The sequence below is a fragment of the Lissotriton helveticus genome, chromosome 11, assembly GCF_964261635.1.
Source record: "Lissotriton helveticus chromosome 11, aLisHel1.1, whole genome shotgun sequence".
Taxonomy (NCBI): Eukaryota; Metazoa; Chordata; class Amphibia; order Caudata; family Salamandridae; genus Lissotriton; species Lissotriton helveticus.
Window position 1 is genome coordinate 1,000,229,832 of NC_136072.1, and position 19,572 is coordinate 1,000,249,403.

General features: G+C 43.4%; 1 protein-coding gene across 3 annotated transcripts in view; it reads right to left on the reverse strand.

Annotated features, from left to right (window-relative positions):
- The window catches only part of MVK (mevalonate kinase), a 171,635-nt gene that overhangs the window by 30,633 nt on the left and 121,430 nt on the right, over positions 1–19,572 (reverse strand). For all 3 annotated transcript variants that reach the window (XM_078667359.1, XM_078667360.1, XM_078667361.1), the window contains one exon: positions 10,528–10,644. In XM_078667359.1, coding sequence (XP_078523485.1) covers positions 10,528–10,644 — 117 coding nt within the window. The remainder of the gene's footprint in view (positions 1–10,527; positions 10,645–19,572) is intronic.

Sequence of the window (19,572 nt, forward strand, 5' to 3'; positions counted from 1 at the left end):
TGCTACTACATCTACCTTTCATAGTACTTTATTGATTACTGCAAAGAAAGAGTAATTAGCCATTTTACACATGTGAGATTATGGGCCTGAACCTTTTTTTTTTTTTTTTTGGAGGACAAGATCACGCACTCCGGAAGGGAAAATTATACCATGCACAAATGTCCTTGTTTGGGGTTCGGCTCCCCTAGTATATGAGCAGACCCCCCACCCATGGGGGCATTGATATTTTTTTATAAAATGTGTTTGTTTTTCCCTAGGGAGGGTGCGATTCCGCCCCCCACGGAGGCAGCAATCACACCCCACAGGAGAAAACAAAGTGGCACTCATGCCACTTTGGGGGTAAATAAAAGTTAGCCACATTGTTTGCTTTGACCTAGGGGGGTGCAGTCTCACCCCCACCCAAGGCAAAATAATGCTTACTTAAAGAAATGTGGCCCAGTCAAATGGGCAAAAAAAGAGTGCCACATTTACAAATCAGGGCATTTTTTAATTTGTCAATACACTGTAAGTGTTTTGCAAGGTATGGGAGACTGTATGCATTTGTGCTTGCTGGTGGTAACATCAGAGAAATGCGAAGTAAAAGCCAGGCCACAAGCACACAAAAACCTGGCCCACATACTGTCAGACCACTCCTTCGGACATTGCCAGATTGCCCTACAGAACAGTCAGACCATGGCACTGCCATAATCTGGGGATGGTCCTTTCCGAGACGCGCGTCAACTCCATCTGGGAACACAAATATTCTTCAAAAAAGTTGGTTTTCATCTGGGGAGCACAACCAATGAAGTCGCAATTCCTCCACCCAGCGGACCACCAGGGAGTTTGTGGGCCAATTTAGTGTTCATTTCCCAGATATTTTACAACAAATATTGCCTGAAGCAAGCACAAATGCATAATCTTCTACAACTACATTGCATGTCTTCAGTAAATAAATATGGACCAGACATAGCTTGCTTCAGGTTTGCTTCATGTATACTCAATGCAAAGTGCTTGTTGGGATTTTGCAGAGCAAATGGCTATTTGTGCTGCTTTGTTTAAAAAAGGAAAAAAAGGATCTGGGAAAGGTGCTGCTTGAGTTGCCAGGGGGCTGAATAATAATAGGGGGTGACAAACTCGGTTGTCTCCGGGACGCTGGACCGTCACCCACCTAGGGATATACCGCCTTCACAACTGCACCTCCCACACTTCCTGGAGGCCATGGGTCTCGTGGATCTATGGAGGGTTTATCACCCCGCGGAAACGCAATAAACATTCTGTTCCGGGGTTCACAAAAGTCTATCCCGATTGGACTATGTCCTTGCCCTGGCCACACAGGTCGGATATGTTACAGAAGTCAAACATCTAGCTAGAGGCATATCGGATCACTCCCCAGTTTGGCTACAGCTGGAGCCTGGGAGGGGGGACTGCACTAGAGTCGCTTCAATTAGCCCCTGGCACCTAAAAACCCTATAAGTAAATCAAAACTGGAACAAGAAATTGAGCATTATTTCTCCGACAACGAGGGTACAGTTGACTCGGCTCGGGTCCTATGGGAGGCCTTTAAAACCTTGATAAGAGGGCATGCACTCGCTCAAGTTTCTGGGGCCAAAAAAGAGAAAAGGGCCAAGCTTCTCCGACTGGAAGAGGATATATTAAAATTGGAAGAGGGTCTTTTAACATCCACAGATCAGAATGCGGCGCATTTTCTTAGCCTGGCGCAAGAGTATAGATCCCAGAGGCGTGAGAGGCTGCCAAAACCATGTATAATCACAAGCTGGGGAGCATTTATGAACTGGGGGACAAAACTGGGAACTGCTGGCATGGCTGGACAGGAGGGAGGCGGCGAGCCGACTGGTAACCGAACTGAGGACGGAGACAGAATTAACACTTACTGACCCGCAAGATATTGCAGAAGAGTTTGGCAGATATTATGCGCAAGTCTATTCCTCCAGGCCCGGTAGACTAGAAATGGAGGTAAAAGAATTATTGGCCGAGATTCGTCTGCCGGTATTGGGGGAAGATGAGAGAAAGACTTTGGAGGGAGACCTCACGTCGGACGAAATAGCATAGGCCATTTGCTCTCTCCAAACTGGAAAAGCGATGGACCTTAATGGCCTCCCAATAGAACTCTACAAATTACGACCCAATGTAATGGCTCCCTATCTAAAAGCAATGTTACTGGAAAGTCTGGATGAGGGGCTCCTTTCACTGGACCAGAGACTCGCTATGTCAGTGGTTATACCTAACGAGGGGAAACCAAGTGATAGCTGCACGTCATACCGACCCATGTCGCTATTGAATGCAGAGGCCAAAATACTGGCCAAAATCCTAGCCACCAGTTTGATCCGTGTCCTTCCTGAGCTGGTTCACCCGGACCAGTCGGGATTCATGCCATCAAGAAACACATCCCTGAATTTAAGAAGGTTGCACGTGGTCTTGCGGAGGGCAGAGACCATCATGGATGATGCAGCCGTGGTGTCGCTGGATGCCACCATGGCAGTTGACACCATTGAATGGCCGTACCTTTTTGCAGTTCTTGACACGTTAGGTTTTGGCTCTACGTTTATAAGTTGGGTCCGGCTATTATACACTGACCCACTAGCACAAGTTGTGGTCAACAATAAAAAAAGCAGCCATTTTCCATCTTTATAGGGGAACGAGGCAGGGGTGCCCACTGTCCCCACTGCTGTTCGCGCTCACTCTGGAGCCCTTGGCCTGTTTGATTTGTGCAGACCCTGTAATGCAAGGGCTGTGTTGGGCCAAAGGGTGGGAGGACCGCATCTCACTCTACGCGGATGATATCGTGCTGTATTTGGCCTCCCCACATAGCTCCCTACGGAGCTTTCTGAACATTTTTACTAACTTTGGGACTTATTTGGGGTATAGGATCAATTGGACAAAGTCACTTATCTTTGTGCTCAAAGGCAGCCCCCCAGCTCTACCTAACGAATAGCAACTTAAAATTGTAACAGTAGGGTTTAAATACCTGGGAAGTTTCATTACTAATGACCCCAAGCTATTTATTGAAACTAACCTTTTACCTCTACTGCAGCGACTGGAACGTGACGTAGATCACTGGCGGTCTCTCCCACTGTCACTCTTGGGGAGAGCCTTGTTCAAAATGATGTCTCTGCCCCGTTTTTTATATGTTTTGCACAACCCACCTGCCCTAGTCCCTGCATCATATTTTAGGCAGGTGGAGAGTGCACAGAGAAAGTTGCTCTGGGTAACTAGTCTGCTATTATACTATTGGGCTGCGCACCCGGCAGCCATGAACCACTGTATGTACTCACCCCCTATTGACCAGGGCTATGCCATGGATAGATGGCTCCTCCCAGGGGGAACTTACGTACCAGCGCTCCACTCAAAACACGGGAAATTCCCTCTGACGGGCCCTACGAAACACTCGTGACAAGTGTGGCACTTGGTTCAGAAAAATATGGGAAGGGCAAAGACCATAACTCGAAGCACCCCACTGTGGGACTCAGAACAACTAGGCAATCTCTGGAAGACTAAGGGGTTTGATAAATGGGATCGGATAGGGATTTCACAGGTGGCTGACCTTTGGAAACAGGGGGAAGTTATACCCTTCACAAACCTTAAACAAAAATATGAACTCGCAGACTCAGAAAGATTCCGATATCTCCAGATACAATACGCCCTTCAAGCAGTCATCCCCAGGGGAGACACCCCTCCGGAGGCCTCTCCCCTTGAAGATAGGCTTTTGGACGGATACATTCCCAAGAAGGCAATCTCCCTGACATACTTGAAATTAATACATCACTCGCCTGATCCCCTCCCGCAGCTATAGGCAAAGTGGGAAAGTGACTTACAAGAGCTAGACGAAGACGAGTGGGTGGAGGAGCTGGGGTCCTGATGGGAGGGGGCAATATCCTCTAAGTCTAAAGTTGGTGCCGCTGAAAATACTTCATGGGATCTACGTAAAAGGGCCACACTACTCAAGATGGGATTTGGCACTGGCTCTAGTTGCAGAAGGCATTGTGGTCAAGAAGGCACGTTTTTCCACATATTGTGGGAATGCCCACATATAGCAAGATATTGGAGAAAGGTCCACTTATACATGGGGGAGGTCATGGGTCAGGTAATAACTATTGAGACTAAACGCGGTCTTCTAAATATATGGGAGCCAAAGCACTTGGGTAGCAAAGAACAAACCTAGGTGAGACTGGGATTGATGTAGCAAGAAAATAAGGGGTGCATGCAACCACAAATCTTAGTGAATGGGAGAGAGACATGGACTGGTGCATGTTTTGTGCATGTAGCGCGAGGCTGCCCTAAAAAGTGGTTGCAAATATGGGGAAAGTGGAATGACTACAGAGGTAACATCTGTGAACCACCAGCTCAGCCGATGCAACCATCCCTAACAGAGTCAACACCCTAATATTTCACTGTTTGCTTTAAACTGTAAATGAGAATTTAATACTGGGTGCAAAGTAGGAAAGATTTTCATGCTCTATAATTTGAACTATTGTAAATCTGTGACACTGTTTTGTTAATAATAAAAAGAATAAAACAAATTATTAAAAAAAGTAACAGTACATTGTGCTGGCTTGCAACACTGAGTCAGTAGGTGGTCCATGGATGTTACTGTGCATCAACCATGGTTTTTTTGGCCTCAGATCCATTTTACAAAGGCTTGTAAACAGTGGAGGCAAAATCTGGCACCTGTCTAAGGCTGGCATAAGAATGATCTTTTTCTTTGAGGAGAAAGCCGCAAAGGGTACATTTTAATGAAGAGGCCACTTCTTGCACAAAAAATATCCTGATCATAACGCAAACAGTCTTGCACTACGGCGCAAGAGTATCAGCAGTGACGCAAGGCAGCACACAGCAAGCCAGCGCATGGACAGAGCAGAACTGGGCCATTTCTTTGAAGATATGGTGCAGTTCTGCTTGCCCAGGTGATGCAGTGCAGCAACTTTGCTCACTCTGTTACAGTATGTTGTAGTACTCCATATGTGGCATGTACAAGTAATGCCTTTTAGGTCGAGCCATGCAGTATTCAGTATGGCGCGGAAGCACAGTGGAAGCTCCGCCCATTCTCTGCCCATATTTTTCATTGGCTTAGGTCCTAAATTCTGCCTTGCGATTGGTTTTAGGCTTGTTAGTCCCTCATGACGGCCATGTCGTCATTTGTATCCTTCCATTGCTACTGGACCCTTTACTTCGAAAACCATTTTCTTCCCGTGCCTACCCTCCTCCCTCCCCCCGTAGTCCGTGACTTCTTGTCCGCCCGCACTAGCGTTCGTGCCTTCTCGCACCTCCGCACTATGTTTCCAATGCAATAGGTGTTGCGTAATGCGAGTCCAGTTGCATTGCAAATGCTTGTTTTCTTTTGCCTCTGCTTTCCTGTTCCGAGCACTGCTGCTATCATGGAGGCCATCTATGTTGACTTTGTTGTCGCCCCCCTCCCGCCGTAGATTGTGTTGCCTTTAGTAGTCCCACAACCGTTGTCAGTGTTAACTTTCTTCATTGTCCGTGTTAACTTTTTTCCCACCCCCCATCTCGTTGTACGTGTTAACTTTGTTCCCGCCCCCCTCCCGTTGTCCGTGTTAACTTTGTTCCCACACCCCTCCTGTTCCCCATATTAAGTCTCGGGCCATTCGCTTCAATGGGGCTGCCAAATTCCTGCCAGCTTGCGCAGCTGGCTATCTGGAAGACACCGAAGCCATCCTGCAGGGCAAAAAGGGGAGCAAAAAAGAAAAAAACCTACTAAACAACACCAACATTTATGCCATCAGGTAAGGTACGTCATGACCTGAAAAACCGAGTGATAAATAAAGCTAGATGGTGGAAAAAAGCGAGCTTGATTTCAGGGAAGTATGGTTCTCCATCACTCTTTTATTGTTCAGTTGTAAGTTCCAGTGGGATATCCTAGGCTACAGGCAGGAGCATTGGAATTAAGCACTAGGAGATGACCACATTATGCGGGAGGGTTGACTATATTATGCAGCAAGAAAAGCAAACCATTCCTCAGATTTCGTTAGTATTACTTGTTATTTATTTATTTTTGCACGTTAGCACTTTGAGTAAAGCTTTCACCTAATTAGTACCAGTTTAACATCCAAGTACATTAACAAGCTACGGAACGGTGACCAGTAAACCTTTGTGAAGGGCCTTCCACTGTGCGGAAACTCTATGTTTGCACTAGAAACAAAACATTTCTTGTCCAAATCTGCAGATGATGGGTTATGTGGCAAACACAGCAAATCTATAATTGTGCGGGAAAACACCCTGGCTGCAGAATTGCTACAGGTAATGAGTGAAGGCATTCTCATTATTATGGAGAAAATAGCCCAAGGGTAGGCCTACAACCTCAATCACATTTTTGGGCTTTCTATTTGCTGGCTTAATTTGTTTTCCTAAATCAGACTACATGACCCAGTGTATAGTAATTGTATAGCTATTCAAACCTGGAGGCACAGCACCCAGGATAGTGTGCTGCATGGCTAAAAGCTTAAAAGGTTCCAAAGGTGAGACCTATTGGCTATGCCAATGCTTGTTTTTTAGTGTGCCCTTCGCAAAGCTGCAGAAGCATCAAAAGGCAACGTTTTTTTTTAGCTGTTTGCCCAGAACGCTGCCACACACATCTCACAGGCACACACACCCATCCACCGGTTTAGAACTATACATCGGTCTTCTACCTAGGACAAAGTGTTTTTGAAGACATGCTTTAAAGAGTCAGCAGACATGGCACATCAGTGGAGGACTGCTGCTTAGACCCTTAATCGAGCAATGGAGACTGGCTCTGAGGGACGATCACATACTGAGACTGCGGTCTGAAAAATCGCATTCAGATTCTGCTCCATTCTCCTCTCCCTCAGATGCAGAGTTCTACCCAATGACTCGTCTTCCAGCGATTCTTTGGAACATGGTCATGGCAATCAGGATGTCCCTTTGCAAACACAATTTGTGCAGCGCAGCAAACGCAGAATGGTAGACAAACCCAGAGAGCAGGCACGTGTGGCGGCAAGCATAGCACTCTTGGCAGCCCCCCCCCCAATTTAGTGCAGCCCAAATTTCCAGGCTCACTGCAGACACTGAATGTAAAGTCAATACAACAATTGTTTTGCCGATTGACTACGTCTATCTCTTTTTGAATGTTGACTTCCTTGAGGAAATTGTGCACCAAACAAATTTGCATGCTTAACAATTTCTGAGGGAGGATGGAGGCACTCTTGGGCCTCATTCTAGGGAACACCAATGGACTCCCACTTTATTTGAGGACTTGATGACGTTTTTAGGCTTCATGCTCAAGATGGAGATAGTGCACAAACCAAACTGGTATAAATGTTCTGCAACAGTGCACAGTTTGGGTACCACCCATTTTCACACCATACATGAGCCAAGACCGGTTTTTGCTATTGCAGCGTATGCTGCATTTCAATGAAAATTCGGCTACATTGCCCCAGGGCCATCAGGACCATGACAGGCTTTTTAAAATTCTGCCTGACTTGGAACATTTGTCTGCCAGGTTTACAGAGATTTATGCTCCTGGAAAGAATACAACCATTGATGAGTCACTGATCCTTTAAAAAGGGCATCTGCTGTTTCAGGCAGGACATACCAAGAAAAATAGGTTATGTTATCAATTTGTATATAATGTGCGAGAGCTCCACTGGCTATGTATACAGTTTGAGAGTGTATACAGGGAAGGAGTCCGCTACGGAGATTGCCCTTCCGCTCTTGGAGTCATGGAAAAAATTGAATGGGGGCTTGTCCATTCACTCATTCATAAAGGTTATACTCTTTCTGTGGACGACTTCTATATGGGAGTAGAGCTGTTCAGTGAGCTGTACAAAGCTGGCTGTGGCATGCAGTATAATTCAAATTCACTGCAAAGGACTCACACACTTGCAGATGGAAAACCACCAAAAAGAGGCCCCAGTCCTGATAATGTCACTCACATGACTTGAAAAATCAATAAATTGGCTCGAGGACATCAGGTCAAGTAGCATACAAAAGATACTAAACCCACAAGGTCTCTATTGAACCTAAGTTAGGTGTGAAAAATATATTTTAAATATACGATTATGAGTTTTGTCAAAATTATGGTATTAAACCGTGGCATGCGACTCTCTGGATTAATGGATCCACTGGAGGGATCAGTATTTATCCCAATCCCAAAGTATGGCCCTGGTATCACAAAGTAAAAAGAGTGTTGCAATAGCTAACTGGGGGATAGAGTTCAAGCAGCAAACATAGGTTGAATGTTATAACCAGAGATAAATGAGAGGGACAAGGTTGTGTATCCATTACCATTCAGTTAATATAATAAACAAGCATTGGCAAAGCCATTAGGTTTCGCCTATGTGAGATTTATTGGCTTGGTCAATGCTTTTTTAGGCATCATGGCTTAAAGTCAAGAAATAAAGTGCTATGACCACTTAGACAGTCGCAAAAGTCAAGGGGAAAAAGCACGTACACTACATTGACCGCCTCTTGACTTTAAGAAATGTTGTACAGCAGCTCGTGCTGCTGTGCAACATGCCTTGAAAAGGCCAATAGCTCTCACATGGGTAAAACCTATTGGCTTTACCAATGCTGGTTATATACATATTCACAATTGTTCCTTCTGACAGTCAGGGCTGGGTTTTTGCTATCACAGAATCCTTGCAGAGGTCAACTCCATAAAGAGAATATTTCTTGCTATGTAAGTTTTCAGACCACTCGGCTGGAAAAAGAGGGTTATTTCCTGCTGGAGTTCACATGAATCATTCAGAGTCAAGTGGATGCTAATGTCTGGAGGACGTTTTCACAAAGCTCCGAGACTGAAAGATGGGTGGCGGCATTGCGTCACTGAAGAAATAAGATGCACTGATTTCATTCAGTTGATTAATACTAGTAACATCTATTGGTAAAGAATGGGCTATAGCAATGTTTTCTGAGCACTGCCAGGTAACAAGTAACCAGGTAGAAGACTAAAATCGGTTCAACCAATCAGGAGGCTCTGAACGCACGAAATGATCACTGTTATTTACCTGTATTGCAAGTTCAGTGAAACTGTGGAGTAGAGACATGAAGCAGTGGGGAAAAGAGTGAGTGAGTGAGATATATATATATATATATATATATATATATATATATATATATACATATTATATATTAGGCTGAGACGAAAGCAGTTGTTAATGCCTTCAACAGAGGTTGTTAACATTTAAGTAATAGCACAGAAACATGTTCCTTACTAGGTGAGCAGCGGGCCATGCAATGGCGTAACACAGCTGAGGCAAGGATTGGTATGGTTTTATTTTTGTTTTCAGTTGAATATTTTTGGGCCAAATGTTATCCTTCATTGACATTTTTTTGCCAACTCACACATATGTTGTGAGCTTTCGAGCAAGCCCTGTCTAGAGCTCCACGTGCCTAATGGTGGCAGGGCAAGTGGGATGTCAGCCACGCACCTGGCATGGCATTTGTAATCCCTAGCATCTGCAGTGCAGAGTTAAAGGCCCAGGTGGAAGTAGAGGATGAAACCACAGTCAACAGAGATAGTTGAGGAACAAGCATAGGAACATATGCTACAACCAATAGACATGGGGGATAAGTAAGTGACCAGCAGAGGAACTAGTGAAAAAGCAGATAAGAGAGGGGGTACGATGTTACCCCTTTTAAGTTTATAATGGAAGCAATAGATTTCACAAGCACAGCACTAGGTGAAACCTAAAAAGAAGGCATGCTTGCCGTTGTCTTTCTGTCTAATACTCACAGGTTTTCAAAAGCAGGTGGTGAAGGCCACTTTCACACAAAGCAAACTGGTACTTTCATTAAACAAGTCCAGTTTATCACAAAATAATTTAGTTGGAATAGGTGTTTGCTGGGCACCACTAAGGAAGAATGAAGATGGGTGATATGTCCATAGTTAGAGATAATACTGTACAAGTTCTCATCACTGATCTAGGATACATCCATGGAGCCCGTTTAAGAAAATCAAAATCATGGCCAGGGCTTGAGGATCTTTACCAGTAAAAAGACTTTTATTTAAATTCAATGTTTGTAAGTGTAAGTTATGTGACTATTTTGAAAATCTGGCATTGATGCAACCCACCTTATCCTTTGGACGCCCCTGAGTTAAGGTGTACTCTTCTGGTTAGTGACTACGCTTAGCTCTAGTCTGAAACGTTTTGCAGTTCATCATGAGCTAACACAGCATCAATGCAGCCCTAATGGATGAACCTGATCTTTCCGGCTAGAATGATATGATCAATTAATTTCAACAAGGAACCAACAAGACTAGATAATCAAATATAGGGGATATTCTCCTCCATTATCCACCTCCTTCTGCTAGAAGGCTTAATATTCGAGCACCACTTCAGAAGATGAACGTACCATAACTGCTCTCAAGCAAGGGGGTGTTCTGATGGCTTTTTCTCCTCATCAACATGTGTTAACTGGTGTATACCATAACTTGAGGCTGGGGCTCACTGAACAGAGGCATAACAATCCGATTTCAAAACCAGATTTCTAGTTATAGGAACAAAACATAGATAATTTTTAATGAAAGTATATACGCGTGAAACAACTTACTTCCAATACTGGGTAATGTTCCAGAGACAGCGTTTCAACCATAGAATCCAAAACATGCTCACAGAGACTGGAGATAGCGTCGACTGAATCTAATACTGGATTCATTATAGAGGGAAACTGTAGAACAGGGAGGTAAAACAAAACATGAGAAATTACCATTTCCAGTATATTTTATAGTTGCTACATTTTGCAATTGACAGAATGCCCCTGCTGTTCATTCTCAAGTAGTTTCTGCCTACAACCTAAATCCCAAGCCACCAATTTATACAACTATTGGCCTCAAGAAGATTACTTTAATAAGTACTTTGCAATTCATTTTTTTCTACCGATGTACACCTATATTTAATCAGAGCTACTGCCCAATAGGATACATATTTTTGCCTGATAAGGTCACCACCCAAAATATTTAAAACGTCTGATGAGTGCCTCTACTTACCACCTCGGGGAATTAAATCATTGTCCATGGCAAATGAACTAATGTCTCAAAATGTCCAAGAGTATAAAATAATCTTTTTTTTTTCATCATTCCAACATAGAGTTGATATTTTCACGCTCGCTCTTTAGAACGAGTCCATACGCGCACAGCCCTACGCTAGAGCAGTATAACTCTATCTCTATTCAAACCCTTGAGAAATGAACACACTCCCTTGCATCTAAAATATGAAGTTTGTTGATTCTATGCCGCCTCCAAACCCAGCTCCCCCCATGAAACAACTTCCTCTATGGCAATTAACAATGTCTGGGATCCCTTGGGATCTTAAAAAAAAGTAGCCATATACTATCTCACTTAACACCCTGGGCAAATGCTGAATCTGAGTTTGCCTTTACTTCTTCTCACCCCCTAACCTGATGTCACTACTTTTGTTTCAATCCACATGAGGCTTCTCTCATTCTACGTCTTCACCATAGTGAATTGAAGGTCATGACACAGCAACAGTTCTTCCCACATCCTGCATATGTGTATCATCTACCCACAGAATCATAACTCATGAACAACCTCAAACACAAAGTAATATTCAAATGCCTCATTCAGCTACCCATATTTTTGCCTTGTAAATAAATGGTTGGCAGAATTAGGAATGGACCTTTAGCCCCAATCTGTTTTTAAAAATTATTTTCAATATTCGATCTGCTTAGATAGATAATTTTTTTGTCTTTTTGTGGGTGGCTGCTAAGTCATACAGTGACTAGATGGCTTTCCAGCAGCCGCTTTGATCACTCCAAGTTAATATTCCCACTTTCTTTCCAGTATTTTTGGAAGGGTGGTTCCAGGTTAGCTCAGGGAAGGCCACGTTCCATGAAACTCATCTGGATATTTTGAGTGCAAGGCCATCCTGCAATGGTTTAGATACAGTTCAAATGAGCGCTTAACCAACAGCATGCACATCTCATTTTCCTGGATCCTAACTAATTCATAAGGCAGGGCTGCCTTCAGGATCTTGAAGTAAAAATACGTTGTCTTCACTCCTGCATCTGACACCTCCTGCCTGTGCCATCTCATATACCAGCATCACTTTGGAATTTGTGATTTGGAGTGTCCTTAACAACAGCTGGCCTGCTCCATGGTCTTTGTGACATCAAGATTTTCATAACAGTAGCTGGTACGCTCATTGGACTTTGTGGCTTTGGTGCATACAGAGCAGCCGTTGGTCAGCTAGACTATCTGGTCTAATGGTGCCTTTTGATATCGGATGTGCCATTTGTCTGATTCACAGCACTGGCTAGACAAAGACCAGTCGTGGCTCCAACCCAAAGTGTTGATGACTTTTGGTTTGGGCATTAAATTTGCCCTATGTGCAACACGGTTGGCTCACTGTGCTAGAGGACTCAAGCTATCACTCTTTGATAAATCCGAAGTAGGCTGAAACAGGTTTGGAATTGCTTGTGATTCTATCTGTAGAGGACCTAGTTTGGCAGTTCGGGCTTGACTCTTGGTAGAGGACTAAGGGTGATTCGAGTATAGTTGGTCGCTTTCGGAGTGATAGTGTGTGAAAATAAACTGTGGGCTAGATTAAGGCTAGCACTGATCACCTGTGGTTGAGATTATTTCAATCACCCCTTCCATAACTTTGCTGTTTGCTCCATCCCAAAGCTGGCGCAGTGCACTGCTGTACCTGCACCTGGGTCACTTATTGTTCTCTCCACAATGCCAGCTTCACCCACATCTTCTCATTAGCTATGTAGCATCATGCAAAGTACATGCTCAAGCCAAATGGGTGGGACATTGTTAGGATGTAGAGCAAAACAAATTTACATTGGGACAGCTACATGTGGTGCGGCTATGGATGTGTTTGTACTTATTTCCTTTCCACACAGGCAAAATGTGTCATGTGCTAAGTTTTTTCCAGATGCAATCTCACTAATACTCAGACCTTGATTCTATGCTCCTGGCTCTTCCGTAGAAATAGTGAGAGAGCCCCTACTACAAGTTCCAGGTGTCCCAAATCTTATGAGACAAACACATGCTGGGAATTTGTTATAATTAAGGCTCCCTGTTTTCAGTTTTTCCGGATTTTTACAGATAAATACAGACAGAAAAGAATCTGTTTTCTGTCTGCATTGATTTTTAAAAGTGGATAGATACAGAAAATGTTGCTCTTTTTAAGTGACTCGCTGTCCTGTCTTTGATGAATCATAGGCCAGCAGCTGAGAATGTGGACAGCATGGGAAATTAAAAAACAGGATGAATTTCTATAAATAATGGCATATGTCAACATACATTTATGGTATAATGCTAGTATTTACCAGTGAATGTATTGGTATGTAATATTTGGCAGCTTAAATAGCTAAAAGACCGGGGCGTGGCTTGGCGCCCGATGGGAATGGCGGCTCCTGGGTGATGCTCTTCGGAGACCTTGGCAGGCTGTGTACTTTCGTGCCTCCTCAGCGCTACTTTTCGGATGTGAGGACGTCGGAACATCTACTCCTCCCTTTTGGATCTTCCCGGCTCTCCTACACGACGAATAAACAACTTTATCGACGATGTGAGTTTCTGCTTGCGTCGCTCCCGTGCGCCCGCCATTTTGTTTTTACTTTGGCGCTGAGATGCTGACCTTTCATATTTTCTGGAAAGACTGTGGCTTTTTTCTATCACGCTCAAGTAGCCCTTTCTAACTCAATTACTCCTCTTCGACCTGCTGGGCTTTTCTCCGAATCTACAAATATATCTATGATGCCTCTTCTTTGACTGACTTTGTTACGGCGGCCATTTTGTACTATCCTGCTCTTCGCAATAACTGCGTCATTTTTGGCCGTGTTTTTTGTTTTCTCTCTTTATGGGCAGACTGAAAGGCACTACCTCTTCGAAAGCTTCCACAAAGCATATTTTCATCAAGAATTCGAAGCTGTTTACCGCATTCTCCCGGTTACAGGACTCGCTGTCTCCTCCTCAAGCAGACGATATGGCGGCGTCGGATCCTACTACGGCGGCTTCAGGGAAATCCCTCACTATACGCCTTAAACACAATCCTCCTTCCCCGCCTAAATCTACCTCCTCTGTCTCCATGGAGATTTTATTGGAAGAGATTAGGGCTCTGCGCCCTTTCATGGAAGAGACGAATGCAAAATTACAGGTTCTCACCGACAACTGGTCACAAATTGACAACAGGGTTACTGCGGTGGAACACTCTATTTCTTCCCTCACGGATACCTGTGCGAAGCTTTCTCCTCTTCAATCGCTAGTATTTACTCTTCAGCGTGAAGTCGAGGAGCTTGAAAACCGTAATAGACGCAATAACCTCCGTATTTATGGGCTAGATGAGGGACAGGAGGGGTCTGACCCTATTACTTTCTTCAAATCTTTCATCCCCAAAGTCCTTCATACGCCTGACGATACCAATACTAACATTCAAAGAGCGGACAGGTTGGGTCGTCCTTCCTCTACTGCTTCACCCTCACAAAAACCGAGAGGAGTAATCCTAAATTTTCTAGAATATACGGACTTATTGAAAGTTCTCTCTGCAGCTAAATCATCTCAGCGAGTTACTTGGTCCGGTTCTACTTTATTTTTCGCCCAGGATTACGCCAAGGCTACTGCAAACAGAAGGAAGGCTTTCCTCTACATGAGACCCGCTTTTCGTGCCATGGGCGCTCGATACGGACTATTTCATCCTTGCTCCTTCAGAGTCACCTTTAACAACAGGACAACGACTTATGAAGACCCCCTTCGCCTTCAAAGCTTCATCAACGCCCACCATTCAAGCGACATGGATTCTTCATCCTCACATGCTGGCTGATATTTGTTCCTCATGTTTCTTTGTCGTACTACCTTGTCAATTTGCTAACTGATTTTTAACCTTTTGTGTCTTCACCGTTTTTTCATTACCTCCTTTCATGTTGTTCCCTTTCCTTCCACAGCTCTTCCCTTCTCGTGACATGAAGCCTTCCGGTCCTCCGTCCTGTTCGTTCTCGGTTATACCGTTCATCCTGTCTGGTTCCTTCCCTCCCCTTACCTCCTTGAATCCTCCCCCTATAGGTATTTATTTCGGTCTGTTTTTCCCATGGTTGCTCATTTGTACTGTTTTTGTATTGTTCTCTCTCTTCTCTTTTACTTCTGCCCTTTCCTTTCCCTCTCCTTCTTTCTCTACCTTCTCTTCTTTTCCTTTTATTTTTTCCTCTCTTACACGATACTTCCATTCTTTTTCTTTTCCTTTATCTATTTTCTCCTTACCTGTTTTTCTCCTTTTTCAGCTTCTTTTCTCCTTTCCCTTTTCCTTTTCTTGCATTTCTAATTCCACCTTTTCTTCTTTCCTTCAGAATATACCTTTATGGTTCAGTATTGCATTGTATGCTGTTTATGATTCTATGATTGCTTTTAATCTGTTACATTCAAAGTTACCTCATGGAATGTTAAAGGATTGAATAATCCCATTAAAAGACAACGTGTTTTATCCCACTTGGCCCTCTTAAAAACAGACATTGCCATGCTACAAGAGACCCATCTTTCGGACACTGAAGCTTCTAAATTGAAAAGACTTTGGGTCGGAAATGTATGTTTTTCTCCAGCCGTGGGTAAAAAGAATGGGGTTGTTATTTTAATTCACAAAAAGTTTACTGTTTCTATTACTCATCAGGATGTTGACTCTGATGGTCGTTGGGTCATTACCAGACAGTTGATTGATAATATACCCTTGGTTGTTTTTAATGTTTATGCACCAGTTTCAGTTGATAATACATTTTGGCCACTTATTTCTAACAAATTGATTTCTCTTGACGATGAGTATATTATTTTTGGTGGCGATTGCAATCAAGTCCTTGACCCTATCCTTGATAGACATTCCCCCGTTAAATTTGTCCACTCCAGAATGCATTCCCAATTTACCACTGCAATACGCCGCAAATCCCTTACTGATGTCTGGAGACTCTGCCATCCTACCCTCCAGGAATTTAGTTTTTTCTCTCCTCCTCACAAATCTCAATCCCGCATTGATTATCTCTTTCTCAGTAAGTCCCTCACCCAGTGTACCCTTGCCTCAGACATAGGTTCTATCCTAATATCCGATCATGCCCCAATCAGTGTTGATCTTGACCTCATCCCCTTCTCCTCTTCTCAAGGCAGATGGCGTTTCAATAACTCTCTCATAGCGGACCCTAAGTTTTCAGGCCAATTCAGTTCCTTCATTGAGGACTTTTTTTTACACTAGCACTACTTCCGACTCTTCCCCTTCTATGATTTGGGATTCCTTCAAGGCGACTGCCAGAGGATTTATAATGAATTACGTCTCCCACAAGAAAAAAGACTTTGAACGTCAATCTTCCCAAATCCTTTCCAAAATTAAACAACTGGAATATTCCTATTATCGCTCCCCTACCGATTCCTCTTCAAAGGAGCTTATCTCTGCCAAAATTGATTTTAATAAAAAATCTACCGGCGCAGCGGCTTCTTATCTTTTGAAAAGTAGTGCTAGGTATTATGGTGGCTAAAACAAAATGGGTAAGCTCTTGGCTACTTATCTAAAAACTCGTCAGGATCGTACCCGCATTTCTTCTATCACTGACTCTACTGGCACTTCTCATTTTAAAGACGCAGATATCTTACAAGAATTCGTCACATTTTATAAACAATTGTACACCCCTGAATCCCTACCTCTTTCTTCTGAGCTGTCTTCCTACTTTCACTCCATCGCCCCTCCCTCGTCCTCCCATATTGACTTCACTCCGCTTGAGAATGATATCACTCTCAAGGAACTTTCCCATGCAGTCTCTGTCTTACGACGTGGCAAGGCCCCTGGTCCTGATGGCTTCTCTATCGAGTTTTATGATCATTTTTCCAAACCTCTTCTACCCCATATGCTCCTTCTATTTAATTCCTTTATTGCTCGTGGTTCCTCCCTTGGCACTTTCCAAGAAGCCATGATCTGCCTTATCCCCAAAGATAATAAAGATCCCTCTTTTTGTAAGAACTATCGCCCCATTTCCCTTGTAAATACGGATTATAAAATCTTTGCTAAGTTGCTTGCTTTGCGTATTGATCCCATCCTTCCTGAACTCATTGGCCCCGAACAATCCGGTTTCGTCAAAGGTCGCCAGTCCTCTGATAACTCTAGAGTCTTCTTTAATGTGCTCAGTAACGCCTCTTCTTTATCATATCCGCTTGCAGCCATTACTCTTGACGCCGAAAAGGCTTTTGACAGGATTAGTTGGGATTTTATGTTTCGTACCCTTACTTGGATTGGCTTCCCTCCTAAATTGATTTCCCTAATTTCCCTTTTATACTCTGGCCCTAGAGCTTCTATTTTCGCTAATGGGAAAGTCTCTGATTATTTTTCCCTCTCCAGAGGCGTTCGTCAAGGTAGCCCCCTTCCCCCTTGTTATTTATTGTAGCGCTGGAACCCTTTCTTACAAAATTGCAACAAGATGCCCAAATCACTGGCTATAATCCTGGTCCCAACCAAGTCAAATTGTCTGTTTATGCGGACGACATACTTTTATATTGTTCTAACCCGGAGTCCTCTCTACCTGCTTTTTTGCGTCAGGTTGACGCCTTCTCTATGGTCTCCGGTTACCGCCTTAATCGTGATAAATGCAAAGTTTTGCCCCTGAACCCCCTTTGTCTTCGACACTATTTTTCTCACACTGGGTTTTCCTGGCAACCAACCAAAGTCAAATATTTAGGGTTGTGGTTTTCCCCTTCTATCTCTGATACTTTAAAAGCTAATTTTGACTATATCACAAAAAAAACTTACCGACTCTATAGCCAGATGGAATCCTCTCTTTCTTTCATGGTGGGGCAGATTGGATTCGATTAAAATGATGCTTGCCCCGGTCATCCTTTACTCACTCTCCATGATCCCTGTTCGTATACCTAATTATTATTTTAAAAGACTGGACTCACTCCTTCAGAAATTTCTTTGGAAAAACAAGCCTCCACGCATTGCTTTGTCCTCTCTAAAAAAGGATAAGATGGTTGGTGGTCTTAAGTTCCCGGATTTTAAATTCTATCACTGCTCTTTTACCCTTGAACAAGCTTCTTGTTGGCTTTCTTTGGACACTCCCACCCACCCTCCAGTCTGGTTGTCCCTTATCTCACCATTTGACTTTTCTGAAGCTCTTACTTTCTCTGCTAAATCCTCGATTCTCCACTCCCCAGTCATTGCTCATTCTTATCATCTCTTGTATCCACTTTTGCCCTCTTCCTATCCTTCTCTCATATCTTTATCCCAACAACCCATTTGGCACAATAAGCTTCTTCGTATCAAAAAACGTTCTTTTTTCTGGAAATCATGGAGATCCAAGGGTTTATTCTGGATCTCTCAACTTCTTTCCGATAACACTCCTTTATCTTTTCACGATCTTCAAACTCAGTTTCTTCTTCCCACTTCTTCGCGGAAACAGTATGATCTTCTACTTCCCTCTCTTCTTCAATACCTTCACTCTCTACCTGCTTCTTCTGTCTTGCCTTCCTCCTCCTCCACACTCTTTCCTCTTTTGGATACCTCTCCTCCGGCTTCTCGCATTTACAAATGTCTTATCTCCTCCTCTGATCGTCCCAAATCGAAAACTGAGTTGGCCTGGGAACGGGATCTCTCAGTATCCTGGCCGGTCTCCTTGTGGGACAAAATGTGGTTAAAACTCCATAAAACGTCAAGAGCTGCCAATACTACCCAAACTCTCTATTTCCTTTACCAACGTTTACTATTTACCCCAACTAAACTAGCCTCGTTCTCCCCTGATCTCTCGCCCAAATGTTGGTCCTGGCCTTGTCACTCTGCAGACCTCCTCCACATGTTATTTTACTGTCCCCCCCCATTGTAACCTTCTGGAGTTCAGTTTGGTCCCGTATTAACATTATTTTTAACATGTCCCTCCCCTTCTCCCTCTCTAATGTTTTCCTAGGTTCCTTATCTCCAGATTTACCGAGGTCCCCTTCCCACTTTAAACTCCTTGACCTTTTTCTTGCGGTTGCTTTCCATTTGATCACCTCCAACTGGAAAGATCTCACAAAGGTCAATTATTCGGCCTGGTGGAACGGTATTTGTTTTCATCATCGCCTTGATACCAACTATGTCATCCCTGTCTCCCTTGCCATAAAGAGAGATCTCCTATGGATTCCAATTACCACTTACCTTTTCACACTCTCCTCCCCATCTCCCATCACGATTGTTTCTCATGCCAACTCCTCGGATGAGGTTCGGAAGCCTCCATGATTTCTTATTAGTTGTCTTTTTTCCTTTCAATTTTCCCCATGTATGATCACTGCCATGTATTTTGCCATTTTATGCTTTTCTTTGTTCTGCTTTTATATTGCATACGATGTTATACTCTTCAGATGCCTTATTTAGTTTTGTTTATTTCCTTGTTTTGTTTCCTCCTTCTCCCCCCCTTTTTTTTCAGACTTAGATATAAGCGTTTATTGATTCCATTTCTATGCACCTTCTCTTTATTTAGACTTTGTTTTGTATCATCTCATTCTGCTTTACTGCATTTTCTCCTGTTTTTTATTATGCTTGGTTTCAATAAACTTGAACTTAAAAAAAAATAGCTAAAAGACATCAAACTATGAGTAAGCGTCTTTCAGTTAAATAAATATTAAACTGTACAGTTTTT